Source organism: Sus scrofa, chromosome 1 (assembly GCF_054392235.1).
Source record: "Sus scrofa isolate SSC_HxYL_T2T_F1_AM1 chromosome 1, Sscrofa_HxYL_maternal_Yorkshire_Landrace_v2.0, whole genome shotgun sequence".
NCBI lineage: Eukaryota > Metazoa > Chordata > Mammalia > Artiodactyla > Suidae > Sus > Sus scrofa.
The window spans coordinates 136,466,301-136,490,505 of record NC_139383.1 but is presented as its reverse complement, the minus strand read 5'-3'; the positions used below and the strand labels follow the sequence as shown (position 1 = coordinate 136,490,505).

General features: G+C 38.3%; 1 protein-coding gene across 2 annotated transcripts in view; it reads left to right on the top strand.

Moving 5' to 3' along the window:
* Positions 1-24,205, top strand: part of GOLM2 (golgi membrane protein 2) — a 106,101-nt gene that overhangs the window by 45,476 nt on the left and 36,420 nt on the right. For both annotated transcript variants that reach the window (XM_013993061.3, XM_021096541.2), the window contains exons 7-8: positions 15,313-15,411; positions 17,269-17,439. In XM_013993061.3, the coding sequence (XP_013848515.2) occupies positions 15,313-15,411; positions 17,269-17,439 (270 nt within the window). The remainder of the gene's footprint in view (positions 1-15,312; positions 15,412-17,268; positions 17,440-24,205) is intronic.

Genomic DNA, 24,205 nt, shown 5'->3' with positions numbered 1-24,205 from the left:
TTATGTTGTGCTTACTTTTATTTAATTGAATGAAAAATTTGTTAAATTGTATAGTGCTTTACAGTTTTAAAAAATTTCAGGAGTTCCCATTGTGGCTCAGTGGTAACGAATTTAACTAGCATCCACGAGGACACAGGTTTGATCCCTGGCCTCACTCAGTGGATTAAGGATCTGGCATTGCCGTGAGCTGTGGTGTAGGTTGCAGACACAGCTCAGATCTGGCATTGTTGTGACTGTGGTGTAGGCCAGTGGCTACAGCTCTGATTCAACCCCTAGCATGGGAACCTCCATATGCCACAGGTGCTACCCTAAAAAGACAAAAAATTAAAAAAAAATTTAAAAATTAAAACTTTCACACACATAATTTCATATAATCCCATAATTACCCCCTTTTGTTCCCCTTACGTTTATATTGCCCTCCTTATACTGCCCTCTTCCCCTTCCTTCTCCCTAGATAACCACTAGTTTGTCCCCTATATCTGAGTCTACGTATTTTTTGTTTTATTCACTAGTTTGTTGTATTTTTTAGATTCCTCATATAAGTGATGTCATTCAGTATTTGCCTTTCTCTGACTTATTTTACTTAGCATAATGCCCTCCAAGTCCACCCATGTTGCCAAAATGGCAAAGTTTCATTTTTTTTTATGGTTGAGTAATATTTCTGGTGTGTGTTTGTGTGTATGTGTGTGTATATACCACATCTTCTTTATACATTCTTCTGTTGATGGACACATAGGTTGCTTCTATATCTTGGCTATTTAAATAATGGTGCTATGGTATAAACACTGGTTACATGTATCTTTTCAAATCAGTGTTTTCATTTTTTTTTTTTTAAATATTCACCCAGGAGTGGAATTGCTAGGTCATATGGTAGTTCTATTTTTAGTTTTGTGAGAAACCTCCATACTTTTTTCCACAGTGGCTGCACCCATTGATGACATTCCTACAAACAGTATACAAGTGGATTAATTTTTCTTTATCTTTGATTTTCTGTAATTTGAAAATGATATGCTGTGAAAAAATAGTTTTGTTTTGTTTGTTTTTGAATTTATCCTACTTGGTGTTCCCTGAGCTTCCTAGATCTGTGGTTTGGTGTTCGACATTAATTTGGGGAAATTCTGGGTCATTGTTATTTCACATATTTCTTCTGTTCTTTTCTCTCTTTTTTCTCCTTCTGGTATTGTCATTATGCATTTCTCACACCTTTTATACTTGTCTTAGGTATTCAGTTCCATTTTTTTTCCTGTCTTTGTCCTCTTTGCTTTTTAGTTTTTTTTTTTTGTCTTTTGTCTTTTGTCTTTTTTTGTTGTTGTTGTTGTTGTTGCTATTTCTTGGGCCGCTCCCGCGGCATATGGAGGTTCCCAGGCTAGGGGTTGAATCGGAGCTGTAGCCACCGGCCTATGCCAGAGGCACTGCAACGCAGGATCCGAGCCGCGTCTGCAACCTACACCACAGCTCACGGCAACGCCGGATCGTTAACCCACTGAGCAAAGGCAGGGACCGAACCCGAAACCTCATGGTTTCTAGTCGGATTCATTAACCACTGCGCCACGACGGGAACTCCTGCTTTTTAGTTTTTGAAGATTCTATTGATATATCCTTTAGCTCAGATTGCTTTTCCTCGGCCTTGTCCAGTCTACTAATAAGCCCATTAAAGGCATTCTTCATTTCTTTTACAGTGTTTTTGACCTCTAGTATTTCTTTGTGGTTCTTTATAGGATTTTTATCTCTGTGCTTAAATATTACCTGTGTGTTCTTGCATGCTGTCTACCTTATCCATTAGAGTCCTTAGCATATTAATCATAGTTATTTTAAATTCCTGGTCTGGTAATTTCAACATTTCTACCATGTCTGGTTTTAAAACTCTCTATTTTTAAATTGCTTTTTTTTTTTTTTTTTTTTTTTTTTTTTGCCTTTCAGTGTGTCTTGCAATTTTTTATTGATACCTTGACATGATATACAAAAAGGAACTGTTGTAAATGGATCTTAAGTAATGTGGTGGTGAGTTGGGGTGGGGGAAGCATTCTACAGTCCTATGACTAGATATCAGTCTTTTAGTGTGTCTGTGCCTCTGTACTGTGAACTTCATATATGTTTCCCAGTTTTTCTCCTCTCCCCCCTTAGGTGGGACAGGATGGCTGGAGTGAGGTATAGTTGGATATTTCCCTTCCCCAGCTCGCTTAGACTCTGATAATACCCTAGCAGAGTTAGGCTCTGTTTAACTAGTTTCTACAGAGGGCAGATCTTATTAAGAAAAACAGAGTGCCTTCGTGTATTTTAAAATGGTTCCTTTTGCCCTCCCCCTGCTTGAGGGGATTTTTGTCCAGTATTTACCATGGGAACCTAGTTGAGCTCCCAGAGATAAATCTCACAGTATTGTGGGAGTCCTACCTGTGACCAGGTTCCCTTGGAGTTTTTAACTCCAAGTTGTCCATACTGAACCTCTGGCAGTTAATCTGTTACAATTCAGGTTTTCCTTCCCTGGCATTGGTTCCTGTGGCAATTTCTGTTCATTAGTCTCTCCTGTAAGCAAAGACTCCCTGTATTTGACTGTCTCTCCAGTCGTGGTAAGAGTTTATCCTGTGTCTTCCTCTCTCTTATGCACCCAAGAAGAGTTGCTGGTTTTTCTGCCTGTTTAGCTTTTTTCTTGTTAGGACAGAGTGGCAACCTCTAAGCTCCTTATGTGCAGAAGCAAAACCAGAGGTCCTCTGGGTAATTTTTGAACCTCTTTTAACTATTGGTGCTTTGCTTTGAAAATCATTATTCATAACAATAACAGTTATCCTCAATTACCTAGAGAATTGTTTTGTTTTGTTTTTTGGTATTTTTTAGGTCCGCACCTGCAGCATATGGAGGTTCCCAGACTAGGAGTCTAATCGTAGCTACAGCTGCCAGCCACAGCCATAGCCACAACAATGCCACATCTGAGCCATGTCTGCAACTTGCATTACAGCTCACAGGAACACCAGATCCTTAACCTGCTGAGCAAGGCCAGGGATTGAACCCACATCCTCATAGATACTAGTTGGGTTTGTTTCCACTGAGCCACAACAGAAACTCCTAGAGATGTATTTTGAGTGTAATGATTATTTTGATATAGTCTCTGGTGAAAGCAAACTTTGAGCTGTATAGCCAGTCAGATGCAAACACAAAGGAAAGCCATGTTGTATCTTTGTATCTTGAGCTCCCAGTATGATCATGCCTTGCATGTGGCAAGGTTCCAGTAAATGTGTATAGTTGAATTATCAGAATATCCTTAGTGGTGGGGCAGTGGTCTCTGAGTCAAACTGCCTGGATTCAAATCCTTGGCTCTATGTTTTAATAAACATATTACCATTTATTTGCCCTTATCCTTATCTATGAAATAGGATAATAATAATAACAATAGGATAATAATCCTCATAGGGTGGATGTGAGGTTTAAATGTAAAGCACCAAGAATAGTGCCTGGCACATAGCCAGTACCGTATAAATCTTAGCTGCCATTGCTATTATTATGATTTTTTTTTTTGGTCTTTTTTTAGGGCCACACCCTCAGCATATGGAGGGTCCCAGGCTAGGGGTCGAATCGGAGCTGTAGCTGCTGGCCTACGCCAGAGCCACAGCAATTCAGGATCCAAGCTGAGTCTGCAACCTACACCACAGCTCAGGGAAACGCCGGATCCTTAACCCACTGAGTAAGGCCAGGGATTGAACCTGCAACCTCATGGTTCCTAGTCGGATTCATTAACCACTGCGCCACGACAGGAACTCCTCTTAGGCATCTTATAAGACAAAAATTGGCAAACTACACCTTGGTTGCCTGTTTTAATAGATAGTTTTATTGAAACATTATTATGCTCATATTGTTGATGACTGCCTTTGTGTTAGAAGAGTAGAGTTGAGTATGGCCCACAAGCCTAAAATATTCACTATGTAGCCCTTTAAGAACAAGTTTTTAAAGAGATCTGTTTTTTTACAGAAAAAACAAATTAGGAGTTCCCACTGTGACACAGTGGTTAAGTGAACAGTGTTGTGGCTGTGGTGCAGGTCACAGCTCCGGCTTCGATTCGATCCATGGCCTAGGAACTTCCAGATGCCATGGTGCGGCCAAAAAAGAAACACACACACACATTATGTAGAATAGGACATTATTTGTTGTAGAAAAAAACTCTTATACTAGTATGATATCAAACTGTACATATTCCTGAAAACTGCTACTAAAGGTACATAAACTTCTAATGATACTTTGGTTTATAATTGAAAAATATTTTTTTACTGTCATATTTTATGGGATCATAATTTATATTAGCTGTGATTAAGAAAAAAGGAATCAAAATAGGTTGTCAAACAAGCAAATATCATCAGGAGGCTCAATAAATTGATTGGAGCTGGTAGTTTCACATTCACGTATTTGTTTCCTCAAACTGAATCTGATTATTTTTCACTCTAAGGATAAATACTTAACTTTAACTACTCTAAATGTTTAGAATATGTTTAAAACCTGGTATTTGCTAGGTTTTTGTCATAATCCATTAGCAGATATTCTTATCCCCAGATTGATCATTCAGGGCAAATGGATGAAGGCCGAGTCTTCAGAAATTAAGCACTGGAGTTCCCTTGTGGTGTAGCAGGTGAAGGATCTGGCATTGTCTCTGCAGCAGCTGGGTCACTGCTGAGGTGAGGGTTCAATCCCTGCCCTGGAAATTTTCACGTGATGTGCCATGGCACAGCCAGAAAAGAAAAAGAGAGGAGCAGATAAAGAAGATGTGGTACATATACACAATGGAATATTACTCAGCCGTTAAAAGGGAAGAAGTAAGGGCATTTGCAGCAACATGGATGGACCTAAAAATTATCATTCTAAGTGAAGTCAGTCAGACAATGAGACACCAACATCAAATGCTATCACTTACATGTGGAATCTAAATAAAAGACATAATGAACTTCTTTGCAGAGCAGATACTGATTCACAGACTTTTTTTTGTTTTTTGTTTTGTTTTTTTTTGTTTTGTTTTGTTTTGTTTGTCTTTTTGCTATTTCTTGGGCCGCTCCCACGGCATACGGAGGTTCCCAGGCTAGGGGTCCAATCGGAGCTGTAGCCACCGGCCTACACCACAGCCACAGCAACGCGGGATCCGAGCCGCATCTGTGACCTACACCCCAGCTCATGGCAACGCCGGATCGTCAACCCACTGAGCAAGGCCAGGGACCGAACCCGCAACCTCATGGTTCCTAGTTGGATTCGTTAACCACTGCGCCACGACGGGAACTCCTGATTCACAGACTTTGAAAAACTTACGATTTCCAAATGAGACAGGTTTGGGAATGGGAGGGTGCACTGAGGGTTTCGGCTGGAAATGCTACAAAATTTGGTTGTGGTGATCATTGTACAACCAAATATAATAAAATTCATTAATTAAAAGAAAAAGAAATTAGGCACTTAAGTCATACAGTTAGCAAATTACAGAGCCATGATTTGAGCCCTGGTCTAAGTCCAAAGCCCATGCTCTTTATTATAGCTTTTATTCTCTTGGCTGTACAATAGAACCACCTTTGGAGCTTTTAATAAATACAGATACCTAGATACTATCCCCATATTCAGTTCGTCTGGGGGTGGTATCTGTAAAACTTAACTTCTCTCAGATTTGAGCTCCACTTCTTACAAGTCCATGTTCCTTCTTCTGAATTAGGAAACTGGGAGTATGAACATTTTTAAAATTGTAGCCCTGCCATTGAAATAAGAAAATAAGAGTGAAAATCAAGGACAGTTCTTTTTTGGCATATAGGCTAGAGGCTGCAACTGAGGGCTAATAGAGAAGTCAAGGAGGATTAACGCTAAACTTATCGCTTTTTGTAACTATAACAGCCAGGTTCTCCAGAAATGACTATTAAAAACTTTAAGTGGGAGTTCCCGTCGTGGCGCAGTGGTTAACGAATCCGACTAGGAACCATGAGGTTGCAGGTTCGATCCCTGGCCTTGCTCAGTGGGTTGACGATCCGGCATTGCCGTGAGCTGTGGTGTAGGTTGCAGACGCAGCTCGGATCCCGCGTTGCTGTGGCCCTGGCGTAGGTCAGGGGCTACAGCTCCGATTAGACCCCTAGCCTGGGAACCTCCATGTGCCGCAGGAGCAGCCCAAGAAATAGCAAAAAGACAAAAAAAAAAAAAAAAAAAACTTTAAGTCTCGGAGTTCCCGTCGTGGCGCAATGGAAACGAATCTAACTGGGAACCGTGAGGTTGTAGGTTTGATCCCTGGCCTCACTCAGTGGGTTAAGGATCCGGCGTTGCTGTGAGCTGTAGTGTAGGTCACAGACTCAGCTCAGGTCCTGCATGGCTGTGGCCAGTTGTGGGCTTGTGGTTGTCGCCAATTGGATCCCTAGCCTGGGAACCTCCATATGCCGTGGGTGCAGCCATAAAAAGCAAAAAAACCAAAAAACTTGAAGTCACATAAGAGGGGTGTCTCATCTCTACTATCATGAATTTCAGTTTCCTCTTCTGTGAAAGGAAATATCTATCTAAGATAGATTTGAGAGTGACATGAGACTAATGTCTGGTTCATACTAAGTATTTAGAAAGTGGGAGGTACTATTACTATAATTAGTATTATTATTGTTTCCTTAGGAGTTATGAGTTTAGTCCCAGCCCTCATCCCCCTGCCAGCCCGCTAACTACTGTGCCTAAAGTGTCTTATTGTTCATTGACTTTAATATGGCCCCTTCTTTCCCCTCTGACTTCATTTCTACCACTTTCCCCTCACTGCTTTCTTTACTTTTCTCAGATATGTTGTGCCTGCTTTTGTCACAAGGCCTTTGTTTGTGCTTGCTGGTCTCTGCCTCAATGTTCTTCCTTCACATTTCACTCATACCTCTGCTCAAATATGCCTCCCCTGGCCAAACTATCTAAAATAGAAACTCCTGCTACTCTATCACGCCTCCTTTTAATTTACGTATAGCATTTTTCACTCCGAAATTTATATTCTATACATACTTTTAAATTTACTTATTGTGATCTATCCAATAAACTTGGTCTGTTTTGTGTACTGCTAAATCAGTAGCTTTTTAGAATAGCGCTTAGTATATGGTAGACACTTGATAAATATTGTAGAATGATTGAATTTCCATATTGAAAGCACTCCTTTATAAAAAAATGCAAACCCAGTATCATAGTGGTAGGATAAAAGCTATGTACCCTAATGGCTTTGCATCCTTTGTTTCATGATAAATAGGTTTTGTCACTTTGTCTTTGATAATTTTCCTTAATACTAGCTTAATCAATGATATGTATTCTAGCAGCCTAGTTATTATTGATATTATATGAGAGTAGCAGTGCTATTCTCTGTTGACTTGTATATTTTCCCGTGGTTCTCAGTGGTCCTCAATGGAGAAGACCTAGGTAAAATGTATCATAATATATATCATAACTTTAATATCATACGTAATCGTTTGCAGTCTTTTTGGTGTCTGATTTTTTTCCCATACTTTTGTTGTCTTCCAACTCACATTTATTTAGTTTTCCTTAATTTGTTTAAATACATGTAGTCATTGACCTAGTGCTTAGTACATGCCTGAGAATTTACTTTCATGTACTTACAAGAATGCTCATCATAAAGCCTTCTCACTCAAATCTGGAACAAGACAGGGATGCCCACTCTCACCACTGCTCTTCAACATAGTTTTGGAAGTCCTAGCCACAGCAATTAGACAAACAAAAGAAATAAAAGGCATCCATATAGGAAGAGAAGAGATCAAACTGTCACTGTATGCAGATGACATGATACTATACATAGAAAACCCTAAGGACTCAACCCCAAAACTCCTTGAACTGATTCATAAATTCAGCAAAGTAGCAGGATATAAGATTAACATTCAGAAGTCAGTTGCATTTCTGTATACCAGCAATGAAACATTAGAAAAGGAATACAAAAATACGATACCTTTTAAAATTGCACCTCACAAAATCAAATACCTCGGAATACACCTGACCAAGGAGGTAAAGGACCTATATGCCAAGAACTATAAAACTTTCATCAAAGAAATCAAAGATGTAAAGAAATGGAAAGATATTCCATGTTCCTGGATTGGGAAAATCAATATTGTAAAAATGGCCATACTACCCAAAGCAATCTACAGATTCAATGCAATCCCTATCAAATTGCCCATGACATTTTTCACAGAACTAGAACAAACAAGCCAAACATTTATATGGAACCACAAAAGACCCAGAATCGCCAAAGCAATCCTGAGAAACAAAAACCAAGCAGGAGGCATAACTCTCCCAGACTTCAAGAAATACTACAAAGCCACAGTCATCAAAACAGTGTGGTACTGGTACCAAAACAGACAGACAGACCAATGGAACAGAATAGAGAATCCGGAAATTAACCCTGACACCTATGGTCAATTAATCTTTGACAAGGGAGGCAAGAACATCAAATGGGAAAAAGACAGTCTATTCAGCAAGCATTGCTGGGAAACCTGGACAGCTGTATGCAAAGCAATGAAACTAGAACACACCCTCACACCATGCACAAAAATAAACTCCAAATGGCTGAAAGACTTAAATATACGACAGGACACCATCAAACTCCTAGAAGAAAACATAGGCAAAACACTCTCTGACATCAACATTATGAATATTTTCTCAGTTCAGTCTCCCAAAGCAATAGAAATTAGAGCAAAAATAAACCCATGGGACCTCATCAAACTGAAAAGCTTTTGCACAGCAAAGGAAACCCAAAAGAAAACAAAAAGACAACTTACAGAATGGGAGAAAATAGTTTCAAATGATGCAACGGACAAGGGCTTAATCTCTAGAATATATAAACAACGTATACAACCCAACAGCAAAAAAACCAATCAATCAATGGAAAAATGGGCAAAAGACCTGAATAGACATTTCTCCAAAGAAGATATACAGATGGCCAACAAACACATGAAAAAATGCTCAACCTCGCTGATTATAAGAGAAATGCAAATCAAAACTACCATGAGATACCACCTCACACCAGTCAGAATGGCCATCATTAATAAATCCACAAATAGGGAGTTCCCGTCGTGGCGCAGTGGTTAACGAATCCGACTAGGAACCATTAGGAACCATGAGGTTGCGGGTTCTGTCCCTGCCCTTGCTCAGTGGGTTAACGATCCGGCGTTGCCGTGAGCTGTGGTGTAGGTTGCAGACGCGGCTCGGATCCAGCGTTGCTGTGGCTCTGGCGTAGGCCGGTGGCTACAGCTCTGATTCGACCCCTAGCCTGGGAACCTCCATATGCCGCAGTAGCGGCCCAAGAAATAGCAACAACAACAACAAAAAGACAAAAGACAAAAAAATAAATAAATAAATAAATAAATCCACAAATAACAAGTGCTGGAGAGGGTGTGGAGAAAAGGGAACCCTCCTGCACTGCTGGTGGGAATGTAAACTGGTACAGCCACTATGGAGAACAGTTTGGAGATACCTTAGAAATCTATACATAGACCTTCCATATGACCCCGCAATCCCACTCTTGGGCATCTATCCGGACAAAGCTCTACTTAAAAGAGACACATGCACCTGCATGTTCATTGCAGCACTATTCACAATAGCCAGGACGTGGAAACAACCCAAATGTCCATCGACAGATGATTGGATTCAGAAGAAGTGGTATATATACACAATGGAATACTACTCAGCCATAAAAAAGAATGACATAATGCCATTTGCAGCAACATGGATGGAACTAGAGAATCTCATCCTGAGTGAAATGAGCCAGAAAGACAAAGACAAATACCATATGATATCACTTATAACTGGAATCTAATATCCAGCACAAATGAACATCTCCTCAGAAAAGAAAATCATGGACTTGAAGAAAAGACTTGTGGCGGCCTGATGGGAGGGGGAGGGAGTGGGAGGGATCGGGAGCTTGGACTTATCAGACACAACCTAGAATAGATATACAAGGAGATCCTGCTGAATAGCATTGAGAACTTTGTCTAGATACTCATGTTGCAACAGAAGAAAGGGTGGGGGAAAAAAATGTAATTGTAATGTATACATGTAAGGATAACCTGACCCCCTTGCTGTACAGTGGGAAAATAAAAAAAAATATTAAAAAAAAATGTGCATGTACTCCAATGTTCATTGCAGCAGTATATATAATAGCCAAGACATGGAAACAACCTAAAGGCCCATTAACAGAGGAATGGATAAAGACGATGTACATATACACAATGGAATATTACTCAGCCATTAAAAGGAAAGAAACAATGGCATTTGCAGCAACATGGATGGATCTAGAAATTACCATGCCAAGTGAAGTCAGTCAGACGAGACACCAACAGCAAATGCTATGTATATGTGGAATCTAAAAAAAGGACACAATGAACTTCTTTGCAGAAGATCCTGACTCACAGACTTTGGCAAACTTATGGTTTCTAAATGAGACATTTTGGGGAGTGGGGGGATGCACTGAGGGGTTGGATGGAAATGCTATAAAATTTGGTTGTGATGATCATTGTACAACTATAAATGTAATAAAATTCATTGAGTAATAAAAATCCTATAACTTCAAAAAAAAAGAATGCTCATCATAAAATTATAATGACAAATTGGAAACCATGTAAATGTTATAGATAGGCTTATTAGTTCATTAAATTTGTTGTGTCATAGAATGTATATGTATATGTAGTCATTAAAAATGATGATGTTGGAGTTCCCGTTGTGGCGCAGTGGTTAACGAATCTGACTAGGAACCATGAGGTTGCGGGTTCGATCCCTGGCCTTGCTCAGTGGGTTAAGGATCCCGCGTTGCCGTGAGCTGTGGTATAAGTTGCAGACGCGGCTCAGATCCCGTGTTGCTCTGGCGCAGGCTGGTGGCTACGGCTCTGATTAGATCCCTAGCCTGGGACCCTCCATATGCTGCAGGAGCAGCCCTAGAAAAGGCGAAAAGACCAAAAAAAAAAAAAAAAAAAAAAAAGATGATGTTGAGCTATATTAACATATAAATATATCTTGGAGTTTCTATTGTGGAACTCAGTGGATTAAGAACCTGACTAGTATCCGTAAAGATGTGGGTTTAATCCCTGGCCTTGCTCAGTGAGTTAAGGATCCAGCGTTGCCATGAGCTGTGGCATAGGTCATAGACACGGCTTGGATCCATCATTGCTGTGACTGTGGCGTAGGCTGGCAGCTGCAGCTCCGATCTGACCCCTAGCCAGGAAACTTCCATGTGCCACAGGTGCAGCCCTAAAAAGAAAAAAGAAAAAAATATATATATGAGGTTTTTTTAATGAAAAAAGCTAGTTGCAAGAAAGCAAATACAGTATAATCACTATAATCTCATTTTTATGGGGGGAACATTAGATAATTATATGTGTATAGAAAAAAAGTTGTAAGAACCCTATACAAAATTGGAGAGCGGGATTAGCACTCTTAATTATCTTCAAGTCCACTAGTTGTTTTCTAGCTCTTCAGTTGTTTTGGTACCACTAACTTGTAACTATTAATTCTGGCTTTTGGGAAAGCCTCTATTTTTTACTGGGTATAAATAAATCACCTTTCCCCTTAGGTCAACAAAAACAAGGCTGGATTTTTTCTTTTTATTCCTTTTAAAAAAAAATCTTCTTTTTTTGGCCACACCCATGTCATATGGAAGTTTGGGGGCCAGGAATTGAACCCTCGACACAGCACTGAACAGAGCCACTGCACTGACAATGCTGGATCCTTAACCTGCTGCACCATGAGAGAACTCCGAGAGTTTTTCTTAAAGGGACTTTTCAAGGAAAGTAAATAAAAAATCAAAGTAAAAGTGTAGAAACCAAAGTGTTTACAGAACACCCATTACTTTTTCCTAAGTAGTAAAAGTCTATCTACCAACTGGCTTAGCTGCTGGGGTTTATGGATCTTTAAAGTCCTGGTGGCAATTCTTTACCCAAATCTTTCTAGTCAAACCTATTAAATTGGAAATTTTGATTCAGTACTACCATTTAGGAATTTTGTAGAAGAAAATGGAATGGTATAGAGAAATATGTATAAAATAAAAAATTAGATTATAAAATAGTATATATGATGGTTTCCTAATTTTTAAGTTATGCTATAATGTACAGGGAAAAAAAACAGATAAAATGGTAGCAGTGGTTATCTTTAAGCGGTGGAATTACAGCTCAATTTAAACTCCTTTGTGCATCTCTATTTTTCTAAATTTTTATAGAAAAAAATTTTTTTCCCCCATTTCTTGGGCTGCTCTCACGGCATATGGAGATTCCCAGGCTACGGGTCGAATTGGAGCTGTAGCCAACGGCCTCCGCCAGAGCCACAGCAACGCTGGATCTGAGCCGCGTCTGCAACCTACACCACAGCTCACAGCAACGCCGGATCCTTAACCCACTGAGCAAGGCCAGGGATCGAACCCGCAACCTCACAGTTCCTAGTCGGATTCGCTAACCACGGAGCCACAACGGGAACTCCTATAGAAATGTATCAATTCATGTCAAATTTATTAGGTTCCATATTACCATAGTCGTGTTCTCCAGTTCCTTATCAGTGGAATCAACTAGCCATGGATTGTGTACTACCTTTACACTGCACAGTTGTTTGAATCCTCAGATGCAGAAATGTGGATAAGGAGGGCTAAGGAGCTTGAGCATGAAGGTGGAGGTGTCCTGGAACCAGTCCCTACAGATGCTGAGGAATCAGTGTATGGTTTCTACTACAGACATAGTGTGTTTTATTGTGCTTAGCTTTATTGCACTTCACAGACTATGTTTTTTACACATTGAAGGATTGTGGCACCCCTGTGTCAAGCAAATCAGTGCCATTTTCCCAACAGCATTTCCTCATTTCATGTGAGCATTTCCTTATCTCATATTTTGGTAATTCTTAACAGTATTTCCAACTTTCCACCAGCAAAAGATTATGACTTGCTAAAGGTTCAGGTAATGGTTAGCATTTTTTAGCAATGAAGTATTTTTAAGTTAAGGTTTGTACGTTTTTAAGACATAATACCACTGTACACTTAATAGACTACTGAAGAGTGTAAACATAACTTTTATATGGCCTGGGAAACCAAAAAAATGTGTGTGACTCGCTTTATTGCAATACTTGCTTTATTATAGTGATCTGGAACCAAACCTGCAATATCAGGCGATATGCCTATATACCAGTACTGAATCTTCTGGGTGATTTTTAAAATTATTTTATTTAATTAATTCATTAATTAATTTTTTGTTTTTGCCTGTATCCTCGGCATGTGGAAGTTCTCGGGCCTGGGACAGAACTTGTGCCACATCAGTGAGAATGCAGGCTGTGCCACAAGCTAACTCCCTCTTCTGGGTGTTTTATAAAGGCTCTTTTAATCCATGTTTTTCTTCCTATCTAAATTTGCATAGTGTTGCCTCTAATCACCTTGTTCTTGGGAAAAAGGCATTATTTAATAAAGCTAAGAACATGTATGATCCGTAACTCATAAAGAGAGAGACAAATACCTTAGGATATCACTTATATGTGGAATCTAAAATATAATACAAATAAACTTATTTATGAAATGGAAACAGGCTTACACACATAGAGAACTGACTTGTGGTTGTCAAGGGTGTGGATGGGTTTGGATGGACTGGGTTTAGGGTTAGTAGATGCAAACTATTACATGTAAAATGGATAGACAACAAGGTCCTACTATAGCACAGGGAACTATATATTCAGTATCCTGAGATAAACCATAATGAGAAAGAATATTAAAAAGGTATGTATAACTGAATCATTTTGTTGTATAACAGAAATTAACACAACACTGTAAATCATTTATACTTCAGTTAAAAAAAAAACATGTATGGTCACTTCTTGTTGATGCCCTCTCTTCTGGTTTATAATAGAGCCAGCTAGGGTCCAACAAGTTAACACATTTGTAGACTAGGACTGACTTCTCTTTCTAATTTACCTACCAGGTGCTGAACCTGTTAACAAGTCAAAATTGTATTGTTAAACCTGGTGAAGTACTGACCTTTCAAGACGTTAGCTAATTGGTGTTATTTACCTGTCTTATGTGCAGAGGTGGGTGCTGGATATTGCATCTGGCAATAGGAGCAAGGAAATGGGAACACAGTGAGATATAGAAAACCTCATCTTTCTGTAAATTTGAGTAGGTTTCTTTCTTAGAGTAAGGGTCCTTAAGTTTAGAAATCTGTATAATAATAAATGAAATAGAGTCATTGAAGTATAAACTTTGAGGATTATAAAAATAACTCAGGTATACCAGCTAGGATTGATGAAGCTGTGATGTATTAACAAATAATGCCCAAATTGCAGTTGTGTAAAGCAATTAAGTTTCATTTATTGTTCACATTACAGTCTGATGGAGGTTGGATGACTCTTCACAGCTCTCCTCCAAGCAGTTTCCTCTTACATTATTTGATGCGGCCACCTTCATATGTAGCCTCTTAAGTTGTGGCAGAGGGAAGAGGGACTATAGGTGATTTGCATAGAAAATTTTATTGACCTACTTTGAAGTGGCACATTCAGTTTCACTTACACCTCATGGTCAGAACCCAGTTTTCTGGCCCATTACTCTAAGGAAGGCTGATCTTGTGTGCCCAGGAAAAATATAATGAAATAGGGTAACAAAGTATCGTGTCTGCCACACCAGAGTTTTAGAGGAATAAAATGTACCACAAAGTGTATCTTATAAATGGGCTATTTTTTTTTCCTCTTCACCTATTTCCCTCTCTCTAGTTACCTTCTTTGCTCTCTGCCTTTGTATCACATTAAGCAGCCCAAGGTTGCAGTGGAGTAAGTAAAAAATGATATCTTTCCCTGTTGCCTCTGTTCCTTAAGGAAGAAAATTAATCTTTGCTAGTAAAGTCCTTTGTGCAAAAGTCAAAACTTCCCTCTTCAAAAATATTTAGTTTTTGCTTAAAATCTGAGAACCTTAGACTAGCATATTCTTATAGCTTTACCTAATTTGTAAATGTCAGTTTTTATTTGTATTATCTTTATAAAAAGGTCTCATTGTATCTGAAAAGATTTATTTATTCATTCATCAAATTTTAGTTGAGCTCCTGTTATATGCTAGGCACTATTCTAGGTGTTGGGGATATAATGGTGAATGGGGTGGGACAGAGTTCCTGTCTTGTATTCTGTCAGATTCTTGTATTCCTGTCAGATTTATTGATTACCAAAATGTGTGAACAGTGCAATGTACCAATTAATAACCATAAATTAATTAATTAATTTTCCAATATAAGGATTACAAAATTAGAAGAAGAAAGTAGGATTAGTGCAATGTAAATATTGATTCATGGTGCTTGGTTTTTAGAAATCATAATATCACTGGGAATAATATTATCTATTTTTTTCTTTTAGGTTTAAAGAAACCCCCTCTTTCCTTTTCTCAATATGAAAGTCATCAAACAATATCCCATCTTCCAACTGGACAGCCTCTGTCCCCAAATATAGTTCAAGGTATTGAAGTTTTATTCTTATAATTCCATTTGAAAATCAGTTTACTAGTCATGTATTGTTTTTTGTTTTTTGGTTTTTTTTTTTTTTTGTCTTTTTTAGGGCCACACCCGAGGCATATGGAGGTTCCCAGGCTAGGGGTCTAATTGGAGCTGTAGCTGCCAGCCTACACCACAGCCACAGCAACACCAGATCTGAGCCAAGTCTGCGATCCACACCACAGCTCATAGCAACGCCAGATCCTTAACCCACTGAGCAAGGCCAGGGATCAAACCCGCAACCTCATGGTTCTTAGTCGGATTTGTTTCCACTGTGCCATGACAGGAACTCCTACTAGTCATGTATTGTTATGTAGTGAATAAAACAGGTAATTTAGCAACACAGTGAAGTAGCATTTATTCTTCTAGTTAATATTAAATATTATCAAATGACCGATAAAATGCAGAGAAATCATTTAAAAATGTACTCTGTCTAATGGGTTATTAAGAGCAGAATTATTTGTTCTGCTGTTCTGGACTATATTCCCTTTCTTCATGATCAGTGTATATGTATTTACCTTCTTCAAAATATGTTCAGATTTATCTCACAGGGATCTTCAATAAATTAAGAGATCCACCCATATTAAACTCCCTTTGCCGCACTTATCTGTTTGTTTTCTACTACATACCTACTCAATTTTACAGATATGTTCCCTTAAAATGAGAATTGGTATGATTAACATTAATTGTAATAAAGATCTGTATCAAGGCTTTGATGAAGAAAAAAGGGGGTATGGGGAAAAGTTATATCCAGGAGATACCAATAAGAAAGAATCAAGAGTTAACAGGTATGTCACTGTGTAGATGAGAGTAACTTTGAGATTAGGAATTCTAAAAGCCTTTTGGGATTTCTGAGATGTCTGAGAGCAATATAGAATTTGGAGGGAAAAAAAGATACAAGTATCACTGCTGTCTTAATCCTTGGGTTTCTGTTATATATCCCACTGGTGAATAGGTTTATAGTCAGTACTAAAAATACTCACCTGGGAATGATTAGTCAACTTCACACAACTAAAAATCACGTTGTCAGGAGTTCTGTGGCACAGCAGGTTAAGGATCTGGCATTGTCACTGCCGTGGTTCAGGTTGCTGCTGTGGCACAGGTTTGATCCCTGGCCTGGGAACTTTTGTATGCTGTGGTTGCAGCCAAAAAAAAAAAAAAAAAAAAAAAAATTGGTTTTAAGATTTAATTAAAGGAATAAAATAAAGCTTCTTTTAAAAAAGCTAGCTGACTACCCAGTATCAGATAACAGTGCGTCTTACCTTTTCTAAAGCAGATATTTTTTTTTTTTGCTCTTTTTTTTGCTTTGTATGACTGCACCCATAGCATATGGAAGTTCCCAGGATAGGAGTCCAATCAGAGCTACAGCTGCCAGCATACGCCACAGCCACAGCAACACCACATCAGAGCTGTGTCTGTGACCTACACTACAGCTCATGGCAATGCCGAATTCTTAACCCACTGAGCGAGGTCAGGGACCGAATCTGTATCCTCATGGATACTAGTCAAATTCCCTTCTGCTGAACAATGATGGGCACGCCTCTTTTTTTTTTTTTTTTTTTAATGGCCATACCTGCAGCATATGGAAGTTCCTGGGCCAGGGCTTGAAGCCAAGCTGCAGCTGCTACCTATACTGCAGCTACGGCAATGCTGGATCCTTTAACTCACTGCACTGGGCTAAGGATTGAACCCATGCCTCCACAGCAACCCAAGCCACTGCAGTCAGATTCTCAACCCACTGTGCCACAGCAGGAACTCCTAAAGTAGGTCTTATGAAGTTCTTCTGCAAATATGACCTTAATTTAATGTTTTTATGCCATAGATTCTCATGTCAACCACAATGGAAACCCCAGAACTTCAAAACAGAACCCTTCCAATCCTCTTCAGCGTATAATTCCAGGCCCTAACTTGGAGAATGAACCCAGAATTCAAGCAGATATTCTAAAACAGGCTACCAAGGACAGAGCCGGTGATTTCCATAAATTGAAGCAAAGTAAGAATCAGTTGATGAGTATTATGCTGAAAAGATTTCTTTAAGTATAATGTATTTAGTTACAAGATTCAGTTAAGATCTTCATTATTACTATCTCTAATGAATGTATAATAAAGCTGTATACATATAAAGTATGATGATAAAATTTAAAAGAAAAAGCAGGTTTGAAATGGATAGAGATTTTAAAGAAGACTTTAAAAAGCTCTTGTTTGCAGTGTTAAATAATAAATTTCAGGTGAGTTAGTTTTAAAACAACGCTATTAGTTCTTATGAATGTAAAAGTTTTTTGAAAAGTAAAAAAAGAGAAGTTTTTTAGGGTAATAAATGTAAACTTTGATTAGGGAGGGAAGATAAAGAGTTTTGATAAATGGTTTCGGGAAGAAAGAGAGACCTGTGGAGACTTCCATAGTAGAAGGCTCATTGCTGTTTCTAAAACCATTCCCTCCAGTTGCAGTCAGCTTCATTTAGGTGTTAGGAAAGAAGTGAAAGAAATTGAACAAATTCATAGTACTATTTTATGAAGTAAGACTTCTTGTTTCAGAGGCATTGATTTTGATAAATGCAGGATACCTATTAATCAGCATAATTGTCTAATTGGTAGATTGTCAGGAAGTATGAGAAAAAATTTTGGTAATAGAATTTGGGGCAGGACAGTGTCTCTTAAGTCAGCTCTCTTAAAACTGTACTTTTCACTGTTCTGCTCTTTCAGTCTTCTCTTCAAATTCTGAAACAGACAGAATGTCTAAAAGTTCCAGTTTGCTTTTGTTTACTTATAATGATGGTTTCTATGGCAACAACTGTTCAGAGCAGTGTTTAAGCAGTAATATGTACATGGGTTCTTTGTACAGTGAGAACTGCACAGTATTACATTTTTAATTTATTCAAGATATTTTTATTGGTTTTATGATAGTTATTCATATTTATACATCTATATGAATATACAGTTTATGTACATTTAGTTGACTTTCCTTCTTTGATATTTTTAAGCATATCTGTGTTTCTTGACTGAAGTATTATATGAAAAATATTTTTATTTGCGAGAATGTGGCTAACATTTTAAATACAGTGAATAAATATTTCCTCCAAGTCTGATTGAAGGATTACCTTTAAAACTTTTATCTCAACAAAAAGAGGTTTATAGTGATGTCATAACCTTACTAAGATAAAATAATTTGATCACTTAAGAATTTATTCTATAAAAATTGTTTCTTCTATTAAAATTTTTATTATTGTCTTATTTCTCTTTTTACCGATCTTTGGGTAAAGAATGTGATCGGAGGAATTCTCTGGTGGCTCAGCAGGTTAAGGACCGGTGTTGTCATTGCTGTGGCCCTGGTTACTTCTGTGGCACAGGTTTGATCCCTAGCCCAGGAACTTCCATGTGCCTCAGGCATGGCAAAAAAAAAAAAAGAGAGAGAAAGAGAAAATGTGATTGGAAAATGATTACCAGGAAATTACTACTTTCTATACTTTATTTATGTATTTTTGGCCATGCTCTCAGCATGTGGAAGTTCCTGGGCCAGGGGTTGAACCCACACCACAGCAGCAACTTAGGCCACTGCAGTGATGACACAGGATCCTTAACCTGCTGCACCACAAGAGAACTCCCTATATTTTTTTCAAAGTCTGTTGAGTTCCCAGTGTGGCACAATAGGTTAAGAATCCAGCTGCAGCAGTTGGATGTACAGGTTGGACCCTGGGCCCTGCGTGTTGGGTTAAAGGATTCAGCATTGCTTTAGCTTTAGTGTAAGTCGTAGCTAGGCTTGAGTTCAGTCTTTGGCCCAGGAACTTCCTTATGCTGTGGGTGCATCCATTAAAAAAAAAAAAAAAAAAAAAAAAAAAAAACCTATGAATTTTAAAATCTTTCTCCAAATTCTTTTCAATATATATATATATAGAGAGAGAGAGTTGAAATCAGTGTGAGCACTATTGTGTGACTGACTTTGATGTTATTTCTTACATGGATTTTAACCTATCCAATAGTTATGTAATTGTCATTTAAAAATGTGTATATATGTGTACACAGAGGCATATGCATATATTCCATTGTGTTTAAGCAATAATAGCAGTTTATTTAGCTCTACTTTTTAATTGATTATTTAAATTATTTTATATTTTCTCATGTTAGCTGTTATGACTTTCTTTCAAATTATTTCCTGCTACTCCTACTTTGGATGTTACTTTAAAAGTATAGTCCTCTAACTGAATTTACTAGGTCAAAGCACTTCATTAACTTAGTAGCTCCTGTTACATATTGTCAGATTATTCTCTAGGACAGTCTGTCATAGAGATATTTAAATTTACTTATTTCCCAATGGCATGGCCACATTTGCTTTGTAACTGTTTTACTGTTTTAAAGATTTAGAGTATAACGATTCCTTAAAGATGTTTTAATAGACATGTACTTTCTGTTGGCCTGTCCATTTTTATGTAAGGAATTTTACTGTAATTATATCTTGGTATATATTCTGTGCATCAGTTTTGACCACTGAGCCTGATAACTTTGAAAATCGATCCTATATCTTTGTGTTATATCTGTGTAAATAATTCAGGTGCTAGCATTTCTAAGTTACATTTTCCACAGCTTTCCTTTTCTGTTGCCTTTTGTGATATGAGACTTCGTTATATTTTATCATGTGAAAGGGTTTTTTTAATTTAAAATAATTTAAAAATTGTGGTAAAATACATATAAAATTCACCAAAGTACACAATTTATCACTCCCCATTTTTTTCTTACCCTGGCAGTGACTAATCTGCTTTCTGACTGTGAATTCACCTCTTCTGGATATTTTATGTAAATGAAACCATACAATGTAGACTTTTGTATCTGGGTTCTTGTATTTAGCATAACATTTTCAAGCTTCAGCCATATTGTAGCAGGTATCAGTACTTTATTCCTTTTATGGCTGGATAATATTCAATTATATAAATATGCTTTATTTATTCATCCATAGATGGACATTCAAATTGTTTCCACATGTTGGCTATTGTGAATAGCCCTGCTATGAATTTTACAAGCTTTTGTTGAACATCTGTTTTCAGTTAAGTATATACCTAGATGTAGAATTTCTAGGTCATATGGTAATTCTATCTTGAGCTTTAGAAGGAACTGCCAAACTGTTTTCCACAGCAGCTGCACCATTTTGTGATTCCATCAGCAATGCTTGAGAGTTCCAGTTTTTCCACATCCTTGTCAACACTTAATGTTTTCCATTGTTATTGGGTTTTTTGTTTTTATTTGTTTATTTTTTTTAGGGCTGCACTTGTGGCATTTGTAAGTTCCCAGGCTAGGGGTCAGATTGGAGCTGCAGCGGCCAGATCCGAGCCACATCTGTGACCTCCACTGCAGCTCACAGCAACACTGGATCCTTAACCCACTGTGTGAGGCCAGGGATTGAACCCACATCCTCATGGATACTAGTTGGGTTCTTAACCCACTGAGCCACAGTGGGAACCCTCCATTGTTGTTGTTTTTACTATTGACCTCCTAGTGCCTGTGTATATCTCATTGTGATTTTCATTTGCATTTCCCTAATGACTAATGCCATTGAGCATCTTTTCATGTACTAGTTGGCCTTTTGTATATCTTTGCAGAAATGCCTATTGAAGTCCTTTGCCTGTTTTAAAATTGAGTTGTTTGTTGTTGAGTTTTAAGCATTATTTATATATTCTGGATACTAGACCCTTATCAAATTTATGATTTGCAGTTATTTTCCATTCTGTTGTTGTCTTTTTACTCTTTGATAGTGTTCTGTGATGCATAAAGGTTTTAATTTTGATGAAGTCCAATTTATCTGTTTTTTCTTTTGTTCATGCTTTTGGTGTCATTATCTAAGAAACCTTTGCCATGTCAAATGTCATGTTTTCTTTTAAGAATTTTATAGTTTTAGCTCTTTTTCAAAAATTGAGGTATAATTGACCTACAACATTATATTAGTTTCAGGTGTACAGCATACCAATTCAACATTTGTATATGTTGCAAAGTAGTAATTACAATTGTAGTTTTAGCTCTTTTGTTTTTCTTTTGTCTACACCCACAGCATGTGGAAGGTCAGGGATTAAACCCACATCACAGTAGTGACCTTAGCCGGTGCAGTGTTAATGCCAAATCCCTAACTGCTTGCTCCAAGGGAACTCCAGTTTTAGTTCTTCTATGTAGATCTTTTATCTGTTTTAAGTTAATGTTTTATATATGGTATGAGGCAAAGGTCTGTATTTGGTTGTCTCAGCACTGTTTGTTGAAGAAACCTTCTCTCCTCCATTGAACAGTGTTGGCATTCTTGTCAGCAATTAATTGACCGTACATTTTTGGGTTTATTCTGGATTCTCAGTTCTATTCTGTTCAGACCAGATGCCAGTACAACAGTGTTTTGATTAATGTTGTAGTAAATTTGGAAATTGGAAAGTGTGAGTCCTCCAGTTTTGTCCTCCATTATGAGATTATTTTGACTATTTGGGATCTCTTACAATTCCATGTGAATTTTAGAATCTGCTGGTTTATTTCTAACAGAAAAAATATATTAAAAAATACATATATACACACATTCTTTTTCTCACATTATCACAAGTGACTAGATATAGTTCCCTGTGCTCTTCCGCAGGATCTCATTGCTTATTCACTCCAAATGCAATAGTTTGCATCTGCTAACCCCAGACTCCCAATCCATCCCACTCCCTCCCATTCAGCAAGCGCAAGTCTGTTCTCCAAGTCCATGAGTTTGTTTCTTTTCTATAGAAAGGTTCATTTGTGCCATATATTTGATTCCAGATATAAGTGATATCATATGGTATTTGTCTTTCTCTTTCTGGCACTTCACTTAGTATGAGAGTCTCTAGTTCCATCCATGTTGCTGCAAATGACATTATTTTGCCACAGCATATGGAAGTTCCCAAGCTAGTGGTTGAATAAGAGCTGTAGTCCCAGGCCTATGCCACAGCCACAGCTTGGATCCTTTAACCCATTGAGCAAGGCCAGAGATCGGATTTGAATCCTACTAGTTGGGTTTGCTACTGCTGAGCCATAATGGGAACTCCTATATATTTCTTATTATAAATCACAATATTGGAGTTCCTGCTGTGGCACAATGGGATCATCAGCATCTCTGTAGCACCAGGACACAATTTGATCCCCACCCCAGCTCAGTGGGTTAAAGTTGTTGCTGCAGCTGTGGTGTAGGTTGCAACTGTGGCTCGGATCTGATCCATGGCCCAGCAACTCCATTTGCCTTGGGGGTGGGCCAGAAAAAAAAAGGGGGGGGGGAGAAGAAGAAAGAAAAAAAATCACAGTATTGTTGTTGAACTCAAGTTCATGTGAACGCATATAGAGGCCAAACAAACCGAGTTTGGAGTTTGAAGCAGAGAAAGGTTTATTGCAATGCCAAGCAAAGAGAATGGGCAGCTCATGCTCAAAACAATCTGAACTCTCAGGTGGTTTTCTGGGAAGCATTTTTATAGGCAACATTTGGTGGGGAAGACTGTATAGGGTGTATGACCTTCCTCTGATTGATGATGAGGTAACAGAGTGGTGTTCCTGGAATCTCCATTATCGGCCTCCTGGTTCCAGCCAGTCTTGGGTCTATGTGCTTATATTCAACCTGAAGTTACCATTCTCCATCTGGGTGAGGGCTTTAGTTCCTGTAGAAGAACTCAGATAGGTATCAGATTGTTGTATAAATCCCTTGAAGAGGAACGGGGACCCTGCCCCATCACTGCACTATTGTTTCTTGACTACCTTTCCTTTGTTTCTTTTTCCCTTACTCCCCTAATTAGTAACTGTTTGAATCTACCCTTTGGAACTCAGGGAAGATCTAGGAGGCTGAAAGGCTTTTCCTACTCAGGAGGGCTGCACAGGGTCCTGCTGCTCAGTTTCACTGTCATATATGGGTTTGCTTTATAATAATCTGAATTTACCTTAAAATTTTTTGAAAAACTAATTTTTTCTCTGTTATTCCAGGAGATTTTTACTATTAGTATATCAAATTCTATCGCTAGTCTTCAAATGTAGTTTTAAATTTTTATTCTTTTTTTAATCTTATGGGTTTTTTCTTTGGTTTTATCCTTTTCAAAATCATATTTGCCTAAAAATATCTATCTGGTAGAAGAATTTATTTATTTATTTGTCTTTTTGCTATTTCTTGGGCCGCTCCCACAGCATATGGAGATTCCCAGGCTAGGGGTCTAATTGAAGCTGTAGCCACCGGCCTACACCAGAGCCACAGCAATGCAGGATCCGAGCCGCGTCTGCAACCTACACCATAGCTCACAGCAACGCCGGATCGTTAACCCACTGAGCAAGGGCAGGGACCGAACCCGCAATCTCATGGTTCCTAGTCGGCTTCGTTAACCACTGCGCCACAACGGGAACTCCAGAAGAATTATTTAAAATAAACTTTTAAGTTACATACAGAAACCATTTGAGATAATCTACTACCCTGCTACTCACTACTTTGGACTAGCAGCATCCACATCACCTGTGATTGTTAAAAAGATTTCAAGCTCTACCCTAGACCTTATTTATGTTTACATCAAAGTTTGAGACTCTACTTTTATGTGATTTCTTTATTTTACAGACAAGGAAATTAAATCTAGAGAATTAATTTACTTAAGGTAAATAGTGGAACAACTAGTGTTGCAGGACGGGGGACCCCTTCCAGGGCCCAAGCATGGGCTTTTGTCTAACACTCAGAAATTGTCTGAGGAAACATGCTGACAAAGCAAGACTTTATTGGAAAGGGACGCCCGGGCGGAGAGCAGCAGAGTAAGGTAA